Source organism: Teleopsis dalmanni, chromosome 2, assembly GCF_002237135.1.
Source record: "Teleopsis dalmanni isolate 2A chromosome 2, ASM223713v2, whole genome shotgun sequence".
In the NCBI taxonomy this organism is placed as follows: Eukaryota; Metazoa; Arthropoda; class Insecta; order Diptera; family Diopsidae; genus Teleopsis; species Teleopsis dalmanni.
In genome coordinates, this window is record NC_051847.1 from 203,080,389 (window position 1) to 203,098,363 (window position 17,975).

Consider the following 17,975-nt stretch of genomic DNA (forward strand, 5'->3'; position numbering starts at 1 on the left):
ACAGACCAATTAAGAAATGATACCAAGAAAATATGTTACGGCATTGTGTATGGCATGGGTATGTGTAGTTTAGCAGATTCTCTTAAATGCACTGAAGAACAGGCCAATTTGCTCTCAAGAGAATTTCATGCTGCATATCCTTATATTAGGTATAATTTCTACTTACAAAAACTATGTAAAATTTATTTTCAACATGTATATATATAATCTACTTTTTTTCGTATTATTTTTTGATATAGCTTAAAACCTCATATATTTATATATATATATATTTAAGTAGTAAGTTTTTATTTTATATCTATATTTTTTTGTGTAGTAGATAGTTCACTAATTTTGTCTTTGTCCTATATAATATTCCCAAAACCGCACTAAATTTTCGTTTTAATATATTTCTATTATTGTGATTATATTAAATAATATTTTTTAATAGAACTTATGCAGAGAAAATTGTAAGATTTGCACGAATCAATGGTTATATTGAGACTATAACTGGGCGTCGACGTTATGTGGAAAACATCAACAATGCTGATATAAGAATTAAAAGTAAGTTGCACTTTTTAAAAATATTAACTGCTCTACAGTAGACAACTTATTACAGACCAAGCTGAGCGTCGTGCCATTAATGCAAGTATTCAGGGCTCTGCGGCTGATATAGTGAAAAGAGCTATTTTGCTTACGGAGAAAAATATACAAAAATATAGTTCAGATTTGGGTATTGAAGAGAATTCAGTAAGATTAGTTTTGCATGTGCATGACGAATTAATTTTCGAAGTACCAAAAGACAAAGCAAAACACATCGCTAAAGTCCTAAGCACAACAATGGAAAAATGCGTGCAATTAAAAATACCACTTAAAGTAAAGGTTAAGATAGGAAAAAGCTGGGGGGATTTAAAATAATCTTTTAAATGTATTGATATTTATTGTAATTGTAACTAATCATAAAAAAAACATTTGTATTATATCTACATAAAATATAATATATTATAATATAAAAAAAAATATAATATATAATAAAATATTGTATATAAAAATATATAATATATAAAAAAATATAATATATAATTATATATAATATAAATAAAATATAATATATAAGAAAATATAAAATATAATAAAATATAATATATAATTAAATATAAAATATAACAAAACAAATATTATATATTAGTCAATATAATATATATAAATATATTATACAATTTTAAGATAGGTTCTCTTTTTCCGCCCATTCAGTCCATGAACCAGCATAAGCTTTAGCGCTATAAATAGACAATTAAAAATATTTGTATATTTCTAAGATTTTACATTCGAAGTAATATGTATAACTTACTTTTTGAAACCATGAGATTGTGCTAAGTCAGTGGCACGTTGTGCCCGGCCACCTGCTTGACATGAGAAGATTAACACTGTCTCTTCGGTTGGTTTGTCACGATTGAATGCTGTTTTAAAATCATTTTCAGACATCTTAAATGCTGCCTCTAATTCAGACACTAATCAAAGAAAAAAAAGAAAATAATTAAAACCAAATTTTATATAAAATTGACAAACAAAATCAGTAATTTTAGTTTTTATAAAATGCAATAGATATATTCGAGGTTTATGAGAAAGAAATAATATAACATTATTGTATTAAATAATTAATATATTAATAACAAAAATCAATTTTATTGCAGTTAAATTGATTAGAAAAAAATAAACTATTTTTATAATGACTAATTTTATCGTATGTTATCGAAATTAAACAAATTTCGGTGCTTTTTTAGGTTTAAATAATTTGACAATCTTATCAAGTTAGAAAGCTCATGAATAACATAACGTTAGAGGTGGTATGCATTTATCGTTAAAAAGTAAAATCTATATCATGAAATTGTTTTTTTTGATAACAATTGACAGATGGTTAAACGTTTAAAATAAATACCAACTTGGTTGTTTTATTACCAATATATATATTTATATATAAGTGATATATGAATATGAGTAAAACTCTTTTCTTTTGAAAATATGTAATATTAGTATACATTTTTGTATCTATTCAGTTTCTTTTTATATGACTAACAAATTTTATGTGACCAACCATATTGATTACTAAGACTTATTAGAAACAATTTTTTTTTATGGTAAACTTTGTTTCTTGCAGTTTTTCCTTTTAATTTAAAACATAAATTCAGTTTACATATTTCCAAGAATATATTGCTGAATGTTTTACAAACTCAAGCGTCACAGTTCCAATTTCTCGGTCACACCTATTTAACAGCAAATTTTAGTAAAGAATAAGTATTTTAAACAACTTTTTCCACTATACTATATATAAATATAGCTTAATTCTCGAGACATTGGGTTTCAAAGTTATTTTTAGTTGTGTATGTGTGTTTTTGTTGTTATAATCAATGTAAATAATTAACAATTTTAAACTTCGATATCTAGAAAAGTTAGCTATATCTTCATATAGTATAGTAGAAAAATTTGTTCCAAATAACTTTGAGAGATAAAGGTATAGACATGTCTGAGAAATCGGAACCGCATCATTAAAGCCATTAAGTGGCTATATTAAAAACAAAACCAATCTATTAAAATTCTTTAACACTAGTGTCTCATTCATTTACCAAAGTATGAAATATCTGGTACTATATGTAATTCTTATCTGATTTGTTTAAGAATAACTCTTATGAAAATTATATGTGAATTGGTAGCTATATGTAAAAATATGTAAACAATTGCTTTATTATTTTTGATGAATCTTCTATATATATAAAAGAAAGATGTGTTTTTGTTACACCACTTATAACTCAAGAACGGCTGAACCGATTTAGCTGAAAATTGGCAGGGAGGTAGTTTAAGGCCAGGAGAAGGATATAGGCTGAACCGATTTAGCTGAAAATTGGCAGGGAGGTAGTTTAAGGCCAGGAGAAGGACATAGGATACCTGTTTATCCCGTTCACGACAAAGTAGGTTTTGAAATTATCAAATTTTTGATATAAGAAAATATTTTATTAAAATTTAACAGATAGAAATATAACTTAGTTAATGTGTTTTTAAAAGTTGTATTAGATCAATATAAGTTTGTGTTGCAATAAATATCGTTTTTAATCAATAAAACTACCTGGTTGTTGCAAACTCAACAAAATAAATAATTAACAATTACAATGTATGGTATGGTTGAAAATTTGAGTTTTTAGTTTTTTAATAATGCCACGACCAAGACGATCGAATCTTTCCCGACAAAGCCGTAATGCAAGAAGAATACGAAATACTGCAAATTTAAGGACTGAAGGTCGAGCGAACAACAGAGGTCAACAAATAGATAATTTGCGATGTGTACTAAAATACACAAATAAATTATGAATGATTAATGTAGGTATTTTTTTTTTTTGTATTTTTTCCAATTAAAAAAAAACTGCTTATTTATTGCCTTTAAGGCGGAACAGAGTTCGCCGGGTCATCTACTAGTTTTGTAATATTTTGTAATTTTGTAATAGATAGATTTGTAATATATTGTTTATAAAAAATATATAAGATTTCATCTTAGCCATTAATTAAATTAAAAGAAACAAGTATATAAAAATTGAATGTATTATAATTTGTATTATGTGTTAGCTACTCCAACTATAATCAAATTACTTCAATTATTCTAACAAATATTGAAGATATATTAGACTAGTTTATATTTAAGCCGATATAAAAACAGGCATGATTGAAATATTTTTCTCACTTATTAGAATTTGCATTTGCTTGGTGAACTTAAATATTCATTATAAACTTTTGGTCAATTGTATGTTTGAAGAATATATATATATTTGATATAAATAAATTTTGTTGAAAGAATTTATTGATGTACTAAAAATTTAGATATTAATTATTTATAATAAAACTTAGAATTTATTGCATTATACGTAAGTCCAGAAATTGATTAATTTTGTTCATAGCAATGAAAATGTGTATTGTGATTTATAAATATATGTTATAGAATAGTTAAGAAATTAGACTAAAATGTATACATAGAATGGAATTATTTTGAATATGTAATATAAAGTTAAGGTGTGTAGTAATTTTACGGGTATTAAAAATGTGTATTATATTAAATGCAGACAAAAAGAATTATTTAAAATGAGTATATAAAACAATTTGGTGATGAGAGATATTTCATTTTTATAAAAAAACATATTTTGATTGTTATTTTAATTTGTCATTTGAAATATCTTCCCCATGTTTCAATCTTAGACTGACTATTTGTGATAAAATGTAAAACCAAACATATTGATATTTGATACTATCTTAAAAGAACACAAATTATATCTACTCGCATGCTCAAATTACAGTTTCTCAATGTAAAAAGTAAAATAAAATAATGGTATTATTATTTATTTATTTATAAATGCATTAAATGTATTGTTAAGGTATTTGATTATTCCTCAGAAATGTTCGCTATGCGTGCCGTAAGACTGAACTTAGTTTCTGTTATATATTTTCAGTATATAAAAAAATTAATATATATTGCGTGTTGGCTTATTTATATATAGTTTTATGTTTACATAATGGAAACGTTTTCAATCAATATCTTATTTATATATTTATGTATAAATAAGTACTAGCCACATGCGAGAATTAAATTTGACCACTTAAGGACAAAGGTAAAAATAGTTATTAAATTTAAAAGGACTTTCTCATAATAAAAACAGTAATTTAAATTACTATTATAGATAAACTAATTCAATACTATTTCAAATAAAAATAGAAAAACAGCTTGAATTTAATATATATATATAAAATTGTATATACACAGAAATATGTGTTAATTAGTTATTTTTAGCAATACCTTTTTTTAAATTTACCTACAAAATTTTCCTGTTGTTATCTACTTATTTAAAAATTGTTATCACAAATACTAATATTAATAAAATGTTACAAATCATACGAACAGTGTTTTATTATCTATACCACAATTGTTGAATTTCAATGGTAATACATTATGTTCCAGATAATTCCGAAGCATAATTTTCTGTGCAATGAATAGAAATTTAATAAATTAGATGTCTTTAATAAGTTTAAATTACAAATGTTAATACTTTAGGCCTTACTGTCACAGACGTTTATGTCGCTTCAAACCAAAGGAGTTTCAACCAGCAAGAAGATGACTAGCTCAGATCTTTATGCTCACTTTAGATAAGTAACATTACTTGTAATATATTAATTAAAAAACCTCTTGTTAGTCAATATGACTAGATGTTGTTAATTTGTTTAAATATACACTTTGTTTAAATATAATCATTCTTATAAACAAGCAAAGAGTCACCGTTGTGAGTTTGAAGCTGTGTATCTACACATCAAATAATTATTGTTGTTGTCCACCTATGTGTGTGAATCAGCAATAACATTAAGTTTCTGATAAAGCGAAGCATCGTTTTTGTAAGGATGAAGTTGAACACCTACGAATCAGTAATAGCAAAGCAATAACAGCAAACTCCATTAATTTATTATTATTTCTGTCTACCTATAAACGAGTAATAACATTAACCTTCTAATCAAGTGGAAAATAACTTTTACCAACATGTGATATTAAATGTTTAGCGGGAAATCGGTAAAAAAAACACATAAGGAAGAGAGCCCTGAAGCTATATGCGAAAATCAACAGGCTGCCCTACATAGCTTTATCTAACCTCAGAGTAATCACTAACAGCACGGACCGGTACGTATATCTTATTACTGATGAGGAATACACAAATTAGTTAGTGAGATGGGTGAGAGAGATTCTGCAGGAACCCCCCAGATAACAAAACTGTTTGAACTGATATGATCATGACATGATCAGCGTTGACGTGATAGTCATTTTAGTAAGAAAGTAAGTAAAATGTCATTAACAAAAAACATCCAAACTATGTTCATTCAAAAATATATAAAAGGAATAAATAAATTATTTTGTTTAAATTTGTTAGCTCTTTAAAAATATTTTTAAAAAAATAAATATAATATTTATTCTCTAAGATATTGAAATAAAGAAGAAATGGTTTTTCCGAAAATTGTTTATTAAATTAAAAAAACAACTTTCTTTTATTTTCTTCACTTTTTTTTTATAAAAAATGAGACTCAAAATGATTTGAGTTATTTTATTCACAAGACCGTCCCGTGTAAATATTAAACTTAACATTAATTATTACTAGAACAACTTTTAAAACAACATTATTTTTAGAAATCTATGATAATTTATTTAATTAAAATTATAACTATTTCTTAATGTTATTTTGCTTACTTGGTATATTAATACTTGCTGGAATTACTCCAGTTTTAGCTAATTCATCCTTGTTTCTAACATCGATAAGATATTTTTCAGGATAATTTGCAATTTCTTTAACTTCTTCGTAAGTTGCCATTGCTATCAATTAATGTTGCTATTGTAAACCGCAAAGCTATAGGAACAAATGTGTATGCCAACGAACTGATTGAATGCAAATCCAACGCTAACTGGAATAACTGAGCAAATTAATTTTTGATGAAATCTGCTTTGGATTTTGTTCACAAAAAGCTCTGAGAATTTAAGTGTTGTAAAATAATAAAAAAAATTAAATTTCATTCTTTACCAAAGCTTTTAAATAAAGTTAAAATAAACATAGTTTATTTATGTATGATTTTAGATTTTAGAAACTAATGGCATTTTCTTTAATCAAACTAGATTTACGCTCGATCTGTCTAATTTCGTTGCCTAATTGAATATTTTAAGAGTAATTTAAGATTTTTGTAGTATTATTAATGGACATATAATTTTTTATACATACATATACCGAATTAAATCATACCTTATTTGTCAACTCATATAAAACAAATTATTTGAATATAAACTTCATGGTATAAACTTCATCTAGCTACACTTGCTAGATATATAAACTGTTTTAAATTAATCTTGAGTGCTATATTTTTCGCTCGAGATTTATCAATCGAAAAAGAAAATTGCACTAAAAGCATTTAACGAATGACATAATTCTGCCATTTAGAAATCGTTTACAACTTATTTAATGAAAATTGCTCGTATTTGATAAGAGTAATAGTAGTGTTATGTTGCTTACATGGTATGTTGATACTTCCAGGAATCATTCCAGTTTTAGCTATTTCATCCCTGTTCCTAACGTCGATAAGATATTTTTCAGGATAATTAAGAATATTTTTTATTTCCTGATAAGTTGCTGTTGGTATTAATTGTTTGGCATTTGGTAGATAGGGAATTGATGAACACAAGCTCAACACAAACAACGAATATTTAACCAAATTCATCTTTTGTTTTTACTTTATCTTCAAACCTCAACAGAAACACAACAAAAATAAAAATTTTTAAACAAAAAACACAAAAAAAAACTTGTTTACGTCTTTACCAAAAGTTAAAAGAAGTTATAGAGAACGTAATTACTTTATATGGTATTTTTGCTTTATTTTAAAGGTGAACTAATTTGATAAACATCAAATTTTTTTATTTTTATACTATTAAAAATAAATAAAATACTTTTAATAATATATACATTATATAATAACGAATCGTAACTAATTTAATTTTATATGGTAAAATAATATGATGCTAGATATAACAATTTTAAAGAAAAATAGATACAAATATAAATAAAGTAAACAAAAATATTTACTTACTATATATATTACTATATTTAGTAATATACTTAAAAAAAACTTTTTAATAAAATCATAATTATTTTTCTCGTCGAATAACTTCACTTAAATTAGACTTTGTGATAATTTCCAATATATAATAATTTAAATTTAAACCCGATATATATTATTAACTGAATACGTTATTATTCAGTAATAATTGTTTAGTTTGTTTCCTTTGTAGAAATCATTTGTAATATTACAATAAAATAAATAAGTTCATAATATGAAACTAAGCTCGCACACTTTTTCGTAAAAAGTTTTTATTATGAAGCTTTATAAAATGTTTACATTTAAAATATAATTTAAACACCATTAGAGCCTATCACAAATAAAATTATGGCAAAAATCACAAAAATATGTTTCTATTAGTTAAGAATATGAATATTAATATTCTTAAACTTTTGCTTATTTGTCATATTTTATACTACAAATAAAAGGCCAAACATAAATTCAACACAAACCGTGAATAATTAAAGAAGTTACACATTTTAGTCAAAAAACTTTTCTGATGATTTAAGTGTTGATAAACAGAAATAGTAGACCAACAAAGGTAACTTGTTGATTATTTTATTGAAATTACAAGAAACATAGCTTTTTTATAGAGATTTTATAAATTTCTTTTATAGTGTTACTAATTTGATAGATTTCATATGATAACAATTAATAAAATACAAAACATTGAAATATTAAAAGGAAATATTTTTTTATATAAAAATACTACAGATATTTTATATAAAATTAATAATATATTATAATATTAATATTATATATTACTAATATTAGGTTATTTTTGGTTCAATTTTTATTGATGATGAGTGTTTTAAAAATGCTTTTTGAACTTAGATAAAAGGCTATTTTATAGTTTTTATTTTTAATTTATTTTACACAGATTTTTTCTATATAAAAATAATACCGACGATTTACTTTTTCATCGGGGTGGAATACGAATACTGATTTTTCGAACATAGAATTAATACTATTTATATTTTTATTTTAGCATGTCAAACTTTCAAATAAAAAAATTCTAATTGTTATTATTTCTAAATTTTGATTCTGCTATAAATAATATAAATTCTTAAAGGAATTAATAAAATTATTAATATTATATAAATAATTTTTTGAGATTAAATAAAATACTTAATTTTCAATACATTTTTGGATTTTTTTTTAAATCGGGATTAATTTATATACTAACAAAAATTATAATATAACATGAATCAACATCATTTATTTACATATTCGTATTTAAATTTAAAGAAAGTGGGAGAACAGTTCCATTCAATTGATTCAGGGGTAAACTGCTAATATATTCTCCTATTTTAAAATTGCACTACAAACTTATCCATACTAATCTTTTTCACAAGAGTGTCAACAATATAAAAACAAATAAAATAAAATCGTATCCAACTTTCCACTAATTGTGTTATGTTATAAAGAGATTAGACTGTAGATAAATGTAATATTATATTTCTTTCTATAACTAAAGTATTTCTAGAGATAAGACGTCTCAACCCCGTCAGAATGACTTCTAATCAGTTAATGACTTACGTTCAGTATAAAATATCTGTTAATACTGCAAAATTTTGCACCATTGGAATCATGTAGTTCTAACATATTATTATGATTATTTTTTACTATTAATTTTCATAGAGTAAAAGTTCTCAGTCCCGTACAAACTATAGATATATAGTATAAGATTTAGTGTCCTTTATACTTTTATTATATGGTAGGAATACAATACAATTTTGTAATCAGGCTCCTAATTAATTCAGTCGTATTAAATATTTCTCTACAGTACTTCTAATCATGTAAAACGATTATGAGGAATACTGAAATTAGTCAGTGAGATAGGTGGAAACTCCTCAGCTATCAAAGAGTAAAAGTGCCCAGTTGCACTAACTCGGAAAAAACTCAACATTACATTACATTCAATTAAATCCTGAATAAACAAATAAATAATTAATTTAATTTTGATAATTTTGTATTTATTAAATCATTGCATTTTAATACAAAAAGTTTTTTTACACTGAATTTATTTGATTTACTACATAAATAAAAAAATATTTAAGGTAATCAATACACACTTTTACTTCAAAAAAATTTTTTCTTTAACTAAATAAAATACTAATATTAATATTGTTTTAAATCATTGCACAGTAAAAAATATATTAGAAATATTAAGAGTAAAGTAATAAACAACGAAAAAATATTTAATTAAAAAAAGTTTTAAAGTTTAACAACATATGAAAAGTATCAACAAATTTTATCTAAAATTTTTTTAGGGCATACATACATAATTTATTTATACAAAATAGTAAATATTTTGGTACTTAATGCTATTAGTATTCATGCTCTGTTTTACAAAATAAATTAAAGCTATAGAACTTTAAAGAAATTTTAATCTCAAACATTTTATTCTTAAATTATTTACATATTAAATGAGCTGACATAAACTCTATGAATTCAAAAAAAGAAGAAAAAAAACTACTATTGCAAATAAATAATAATATATAAATATTTTTTAAGAACATATTTTAACTTATAAAATAGTTATACCGAGTGAAATATACGTATATACAATACAATAAATGTTAACAATCAGTATATTTAAGCAAATGCATGAATACTTTTAGCTAATTTTAATTTACAATATTTCAATTTTTAATTTAATATACATTTTAATCAAACAAACAAATGCTATTTATATTAAGCAGAAATGCTTGTATATAAATTCAACTTACACAATTTATTTTCTTTTTAAATATAAATATGTATACTCTATATATAAACATAATTCCAAAATATATGACTCTATAATTTTACATGATATATAAATTTGTATATAGTATAAATTTATGTGGGTTAATTCATTATAGTTGCTTTCACAATTTAATTTAAGTTTACTTAAGCTTTATAAGTATTGTAGTAAACAATATATATTATATATAAACAATTTTTAAGCCTATATGCCCTGTATAAAGGAAAATATATATTATATAAGTGTTTAATTTCATTTTCGTTTTAAATTTAATTTGTGCAATTTTATTTGTCCATGTGTATATGTGTTCTTTAATTTATGCACAAATTGAAGAGGAGCTTTGCGAGAGTGGACTATGGTGTACAGATTTAGAAGAAAATCTCTCATTATATAAGCAAAAAAAAAAAAAATCGGAAATAACACAACACAAGTGTTAGTCATTGCGATCAACGTTTTGATGGTGGAATCAAATGATCGGGCAGCAAGCTAGGTAATTCATTACCCTCTAATTTAACATTGATTAAGTGGAGTGCGAGTGCAAATTCATCGGAATCAAGGAAGCCATCACCGTCAACATCAGATAACTTCCAGATTTTACTAAGCACAGAGTTTGGTAATTTCGATTTAATAAGTTCTTGTTTAGCAGCTGTAATTAAATTAGATTTGACATTAGTTTACAAATGACATTGATATTATATTTCCCACTTACCAGCTCCTGATATTTTTCCATCTACTGGACCAAGACTTGAGAATATAGCATCTGTACGTTGTTTGTCTTTATTACAAATCCATTCATGTTCTCCATAGCCCGCATCGATGCCTTCACCTTTCATGTACCCGAATGGTGACACGTTGTCATCAATGACACCTTCAAAGGCACCACCTGAAAATTAAAAACAAAAATAATTGAAAGAACATATAGTAAAAATATTACTACAATATGAAATTACGATGTAAGAAGTTAAAGAAAAAGATTAAGGTATAAATATACAATAATATATTGGAAAAATATACTATTTAATTTTAATTTTATAATTCATCCTAACTATATAACAATTAGGTTTATGGGGACCCAGAAAATTTGATATAGTATTCCCTCTAATTTCTTCGCTGAGGGCGCGGTACAAAAGTAATGGAAGTAAAAATGTTTAAAAACTATGTAAAAGTGTATAGAGGAATGAGGGTTTCGTGATGTTCTGGTCTGTGTTTGAAGTTTTTTTTGACAAATATTGGTTTTTAAAGGATTATTACACTGTCGTTCATATGGTTGTTCATATTCTTTCTATATTATGGACAAGATTTACTTGTCTTGGGTCATCTAAACTTTATTTTTTTTTTTAAATTAGAATTTTTGACATTTAGCAATTCATTTATTAAATGAAAAGAAGTGTTAAACAAACCTAAAACGGTTGAGCAACTTTTGTAAAATTAGTGCATGGTCGCACACTGGAGGAAATTAAAGAAAACTTTAGTTGGAGGTGACAGAAAAATAATTCATGTTTAAATAATTAAAATTTTTTCAAGATTACATATAAATCTTTATAAAATGAGTTAGTAACGTAGAATGAGGTATGGATAAGAAAATAGTAAGATATATCGAATTAAGCTTTGGTCCAGATGGAGGAATCTTGCCATTTCAACGGGGCGACATTATGTGGAATTAAAGCATATATAGGAAATGGATGTGACAAGTAACTGTTGTCTATATCCTGTTCGCAATTGTGCAAAGACAATACTTCGTGCCCAAGAGGATGTCTTTCATCTCCAGACATAAAAAAAAATGACCGATTTACGTCAGCCAGCAATACAGGGTAAAAATATACATCTTCTTTTCGATTATTAAACTAAAACATATTATTTTGTATTTAGTTTATTTTAAATTAATTTTTTGGAAAAATTTCCATCATTTTCTTTGTTAACGAAACTATTTATTTCAAAATTTTTGTTATTGTAGGCCAAGAAGTTTTTCAATTCTAGAGAAGTCTCCTTGATAAGACGAAAATGAAAAAGATACACTTGATTGTTAAAGACGAAATTCTGTCGTATTTAAGCCCGGTCGCTTCTGGAATTTAAGTTTTTGTAAGTGTATATTTTTATATATTGTATCTTAACCTATTATATACAAGTTTTCTATAATAAGCTTTTAATAGGTACTATTTTCTACTATGTGCGAGCAAAAAACATTGAAACAAATTGTAGTATTAAATAAATTTTACTTTTGAGAATTATGCCAACAAATTGAGATATTTATTTAAAAAATTTGATATCGCCTAATAGTAAAAAAAGAATTTTATTATACTGATATAGTGTTACTTTTTAATACATAATTTTTCATACATATGTACGTGCATATAACTAAGGCGGTATTTTTGTTTATAAAATAAATTTAACCTATTTTCATAAATTGCTAACATAATCAAAAAGTTATACGATATTGATTTCCAATTGAATTACTGCCCATTACATAGGTTAAAGTAACAATCTATAAAAACCTCGAACTGAAATTTAAATGAACGTACTTTTTATTGAATTGTTACATTGAAAAAGTTGAATTGCCGCGAAACGTATGCGGCTGGTGGCTTGAACGATGCTCAATTAGTTGCAATTGAAATCGCTTAACGTTAAAAGACTTTAACGGACAGACGTTCGCTCTTACAGCTACTTGAGGATACATTTCTTTTACGACAATTGAACACAGACTACTTAAGCTTCATAGTTAGATTCTTGTATTCAGATTTACAATTACTTGTTTTCTACGAGAACTATTTATGGATTACACATAAATGATTTGCTTTATAGAAATATTTTATATTTCCAATTTAGTACTTATAAATATTTAAATGTTTTATGATTTAAATATTTTTATTATAAGTATATTGAAAGGATTTTTTAAAGTATAGTGAAAAGTCTAACAATCTACATAGTGAAAAGTTCTACTAAGTATCGACTGATATCTCATTTGCACTAATATTTTTTGTTTCTAGTTTATAGATTTTAATTCATTTTAAGAATCAGATCACAAAATAACGAAAAGTGACCTATATCCAGTTCAATATTCTCACAGACAGCCAGATGCAATTAACAATACAACTAAATAAAGTTCAAAAACCTATCTAAAGTTTCCATGTGGCTACGAAGTGCAAATTCTTGCCCATATATTCTGCAATATCCTAATTAAATACATTAAATTCTCCTAATTAGACATTTTGTCACTATATATTTTGTTGTTTGTTTAAGTTAACGAGAAATAAAGTATAAGGTCTTTTAAAATATTTTTGTTTTTTTTAAGAATTAAAGACTATTATACAAAGAAAGATCAACAAGTCAACAAATATTTGAATCCCACTTTTTATAATTTTAATGCAATATTACTCACAAATACATATTATTATTAGAAATATATAACAAAATAAAAACAGAAGCTTCTAAAGAAACAGCACTATGATTTATATGGATTTATATGGACGCAAGCAAATAATAACACAGAAGACATTTTGCCTCTATAAAGAAGACCAGCACTGTTTCCATTAATTACCACCTACTATTGATAGAAAAAACTAATAAAATAGGGATTAGCATTTCTAGTGAAAGAGAGCGCTCGATTTTTGACAGCAACTACCCAAATGTGACATATTCGCTATCTGGTGAAAACCAGAAAAGATTTTATTAAAATCTTTATTCTTAATTCTTAAGTTTGTGTTATTCGGTCAAATACGTGATATATACTATTTGGACTATTCTGTAATATCGAATGGAATTCAAACAAACATGAGCAACGTTGAGTACTAATTCACATCAGAACACTAAAAACAATAGAATTAAAGTCTAAAAAATCGTAGGTGTTATCGGCATATAATGGCATACAGAACTATAATCTATCTGTAGCATAATCTACCCCCATTTGCAATTAGAACTATATACAATACACTTAACTGTTAGAAAATATAAATAAATAAATATAAATAAAAATATTAAACATACAGCCCAATTTCTGTACTTTCCGAAACTTTGTGTGAGAGGCTACAATAAAAATGAATATTCAAAAGTCATTAGTCCAGTCATTTATAAGTTCGCACTTACGCGTTTCGCTTGGGGACTGCCCAGGCTCATCAGAGTGGAGAAGTATGTGTGTGTCAATAATTCAATAAAAATAATAATATGGTTAAATCGATTCATCTTACACTTATGTTGCGGATTGATAATATAGGGGCTTCAATGATTCTATCACTGATTTACAAACATCTTGATAAACCTAATATACTAATTTATATCGAATATTTTAAAATATAAAAAGAAATTATTTGGAATTGAAAACTACCAAATTCTTTATGTCCGGCAGTGTTAACTAGCATAAATTCATCACAATACCAAAACAGTATTTGACTTAATGGACTGACTCAATATAATAATATTTTGTAATTAGCACTAGTAATAGTAAATAAAAATAAAAATTTTGAATTTACTGAAAATGTATAAATAGTGATTTTTTAATATAAAATGTTTTATTTCTTACTTTTTATTTTGAGTGAAATTTTTACATCTCATCCCTCTTAAATAATTAATAAATCTGTGAAATAATTGAAACCGAAGTTCTTGTGAATCCGTGCTAGGACAATCTTTTTCACTTACTGAAAGATAGACAAGAAGAAAAAGGTGTATGGAAGTATTACCGATAAAATATTTAGACAACGACAGACGACTATTTAATATGAAACGATTAAAATATATTTTAAAAAAATTCCATATATGACAGTTAAGTAAATAAAAAGAATTATTCATTTTATTATTTTAGGTTGGTACTGTCAAATGTGGCCTTCGTGAGTATTTAGCGCTCTTATGCGAAACATGTGATATATGTTTAAGTTAAAAAAAAAACAAAATAAATAAAAATTAAAGAACAGAAACGAGCACAACAGAACAGAACTAGTATTTGCGTATTTGTAGTATCTAAGCATGACAATTATGTATTTAGAAATGTTTGCATATAATCAATCCATTTGTGAGGTGTGTGCTATGAATGAGTTCTTGAACTCTGTACTTTATAATATTCAAAATTTTATGTTATATACTAAAACTAAATTTACTAATTGAGTGCATTTAAATAAAATAATAACTACATTTAACAAATAATTTCATATCTACCTAAATATTTTTTATGAAGCTCTAAGCAAAGGTTACACAATCGTAATATACGAATACATTTTAACTAAAAAATATATGCTCTGCTCTTATCATATTTTTGTAGCTATAAAGAGAGATATATTTTTTTTTCCTAAACAATACTTAAGTGACTTCAACAAAAATCTAAACCACTGTTATTTGACTACAAGTTCATTATTAAGAGGTTAATGAACGCCATGAGCAACAATTTTGTAATCGTAACGCTTCATTCCGTCTGTGCGGGTATAATGAAGCAACAAAGCGTGGAATACTAAGATATATAATTGCATATACATTTGCCACAATGAATTGTCAATTGGCCAAGAAAATCAAAGCAAGTCCGTCCGCATACAATACAGCAGATGCCAATGCCGAAATGTCACAGTCATGGTAACTTGAAAATCGTGCGGTTTAGATTTTCCCTGCATGTAAATTTAGACACATTTAATGCTTTTATTATAGAGTTCATTCACATTACTTAACACCCTGTGAAAAACAATATGCGCAACATTATCCAATATTAATTGATTTATACTTTCATTTAATTTATATTTTATATTCATTAGGCATAAAATTGTCGTTTTAAAATACTAAAAATATTATATATTCACACACATAAGTAGTTAACTTTAAATTGATTGTTGAACAACAAACGTTGTTTGCATTATTTTTTTGTTTAGTCATAAAAAATTAGTCACTATTTTACATAAATTATAAAACAAATACTGAGACTTCTGTAATGAGACTTTAAGTCTTTATTTTTCACTAACTTAGCACATCCCTCGGATTTAGTAATTTCCGGTCGAATATTACAATTTTTTATATACCCAAAATGATCTGATTAAATACGATTTTTCATTTTCATATTATATATTAAATCTTTCCTAACAGCGTACTTTAAAAAGATATCAAATCTTAGTCTAAGAAATGAAAAAAAATCATATGAGAAAGCGATTCAATGTTCAACATTTAACAATACGTTATATAGGGTGCCAAAGCGTACCCAATAAAAAATCATTAGAGCAAAAATATCTAATATCTCAAAAGCATCCATTTAAAAAAACTTACATATTTTTTTAATAAATTAATAACTTATTCATTTTTATATTTTAATGGATTCGAAATTTGTTGTTGTTGTTGTAAACCGCCGGGACCTGCTTGTGGAGTCCCTTTGGGAGATGTTGAACGGTACTTGGTCGTCGTAGGTGACTAGTGACTCCGGGACGAACACTCGACCGTTCTTGAAACCTTTTTTTCGAAATTTGTGATAGGATTCGGAATACTTTCTTATATTAATATTTTATTATCTTGCAAACATTTTTTGTTAGAGAATTTTTTTTTCTTTAACGCACATACAGTTTTTTCTCATGCATTTTTGGAACATAATACCAGGCTGTTTTGTAATATCAGATCCAAACTTAGATTAATTACTGGTTTATTAACTGATAGTGCTTCTGTTTACTAAAACCTTTCGAAAATTAAATTAACTTCAAGATTTCAATACTTGTAGGTTTTGTTAAATACTGCAAAATCCGCCATTAAAGTAAATCAGAATTAAAAGATGTTGCCATTCGATTTTGTAAAATTGAAAGGGGATAACATTAGCATATTCTGTATGTAGCTTTAATCAAATCAAGAGAAATTTGAGAACTTCAACTAAAGTCAATAGTTATGTTTATCAACAACATTTATTTATCATCCATAACTAAGTTCATTTAAAATACTTTCCCAAGTGACAGCTCAACATATCTCATAGGCTATAATAGGCGTAACCAAGGGAGAGCATATGAAATGGTGTCTTATCATCTCAAATTGAAGTCCAAATAATAATTCAGAAAACCTCATATAAAGAAACAACGCTTGGGGTTATTGGTGAGCAACAATTGAAACGACATTTTCGGTTGAAAGATTTTTTTTTCAGCAAATGAGATATTAGATTAATTAGTGAACACAACTTTATCAATTTTTTTTTTAGTAAGAGAAATTCGATAAATGGTCCTCGATACCCCTAGCTCGCTATCTGTTAATACCCATGTAGTTGATAGTGTTTCATGATCAATTTTAATAATAGTAGTAATATTAATGCTTACAATATTTATAATAATAGTAATAATAATATTGTAAGTTCAAGTAAATAAGTTCGAAATAAAGTGGAATGCATAAATGCTATAAATAAAATAAATTCACTTGTCGCTGAGGTAAGAAGTAATTTGTTTTTGTTTTATTTTTACGTTTAACTGATAAAAGTTAGTATAATTAGTATAATAAATATGATTTAATATAGTATGACAAAAACAATATACTGTCAAACCTCTCTATAATAAAATCGTTGGTGCCTGCAAAAAACATCGCTATAGAGAGCTTGAACAAAATTTTTTTTGTTTGAATTTTTTTTTTTTGGCATTTTGCT

The 17,975-nt window shown here is 25.4% G+C and overlaps 3 protein-coding genes across 7 annotated transcripts in view; 1 reads left to right on the forward strand and 2 right to left on the reverse strand.

Moving 5' to 3' along the window:
- Positions 1 to 17,975, reverse strand: part of LOC119677632 (EH domain-containing protein 3) — a 35,210-nt gene that overhangs the window by 4,235 nt on the left and 13,000 nt on the right. For 3 of the 5 annotated variants that reach the window (XM_038089070.1, XM_038089067.1, XM_038089069.1), the window contains 2 exons: positions 11,115 to 11,288; positions 10,487 to 11,051 (listed from right to left, as the gene is read on the reverse strand). The exons of 1 other annotated variant lie outside the window; for it this stretch is intronic. In XM_038089070.1, coding sequence (XP_037944998.1) covers positions 10,852 to 11,051; positions 11,115 to 11,288 — 374 coding nt within the window. In that variant the 3' untranslated portion in view covers positions 10,487 to 10,851. Of the gene's footprint in view, positions 1 to 10,485; positions 11,052 to 11,114; positions 11,289 to 17,975 lie in introns of those variants that run through there. One more of the 5 variants, XM_038089066.1, reaches the window with a different exon arrangement.
- On the forward strand, positions 7 to 830 carry LOC119677635 (DNA polymerase theta-like). The gene is made up of 2 exons (XM_038089072.1): positions 7 to 149; positions 431 to 830. The coding sequence occupies exons 1-2, from the start codon at positions 55 to 57 to the stop codon at positions 582 to 584; spliced, it is 249 nt and encodes an 82-aa protein (XP_037945000.1). The 5' UTR covers positions 7 to 54; the 3' UTR covers positions 585 to 830.
- LOC119677634 (rhodanese domain-containing protein CG4456-like) lies at positions 1,162 to 6,446 on the reverse strand. Its single transcript, XM_038089071.1, has 3 exons — positions 6,245 to 6,446; positions 1,331 to 1,490; positions 1,162 to 1,259 (listed from the first exon to the last, which is right to left on the reverse strand). The coding sequence occupies exons 1-3, from the start codon at positions 6,363 to 6,365 to the stop codon at positions 1,202 to 1,204; spliced, it is 339 nt and encodes a 112-aa protein (XP_037944999.1). The 5' UTR covers positions 6,366 to 6,446; the 3' UTR covers positions 1,162 to 1,201.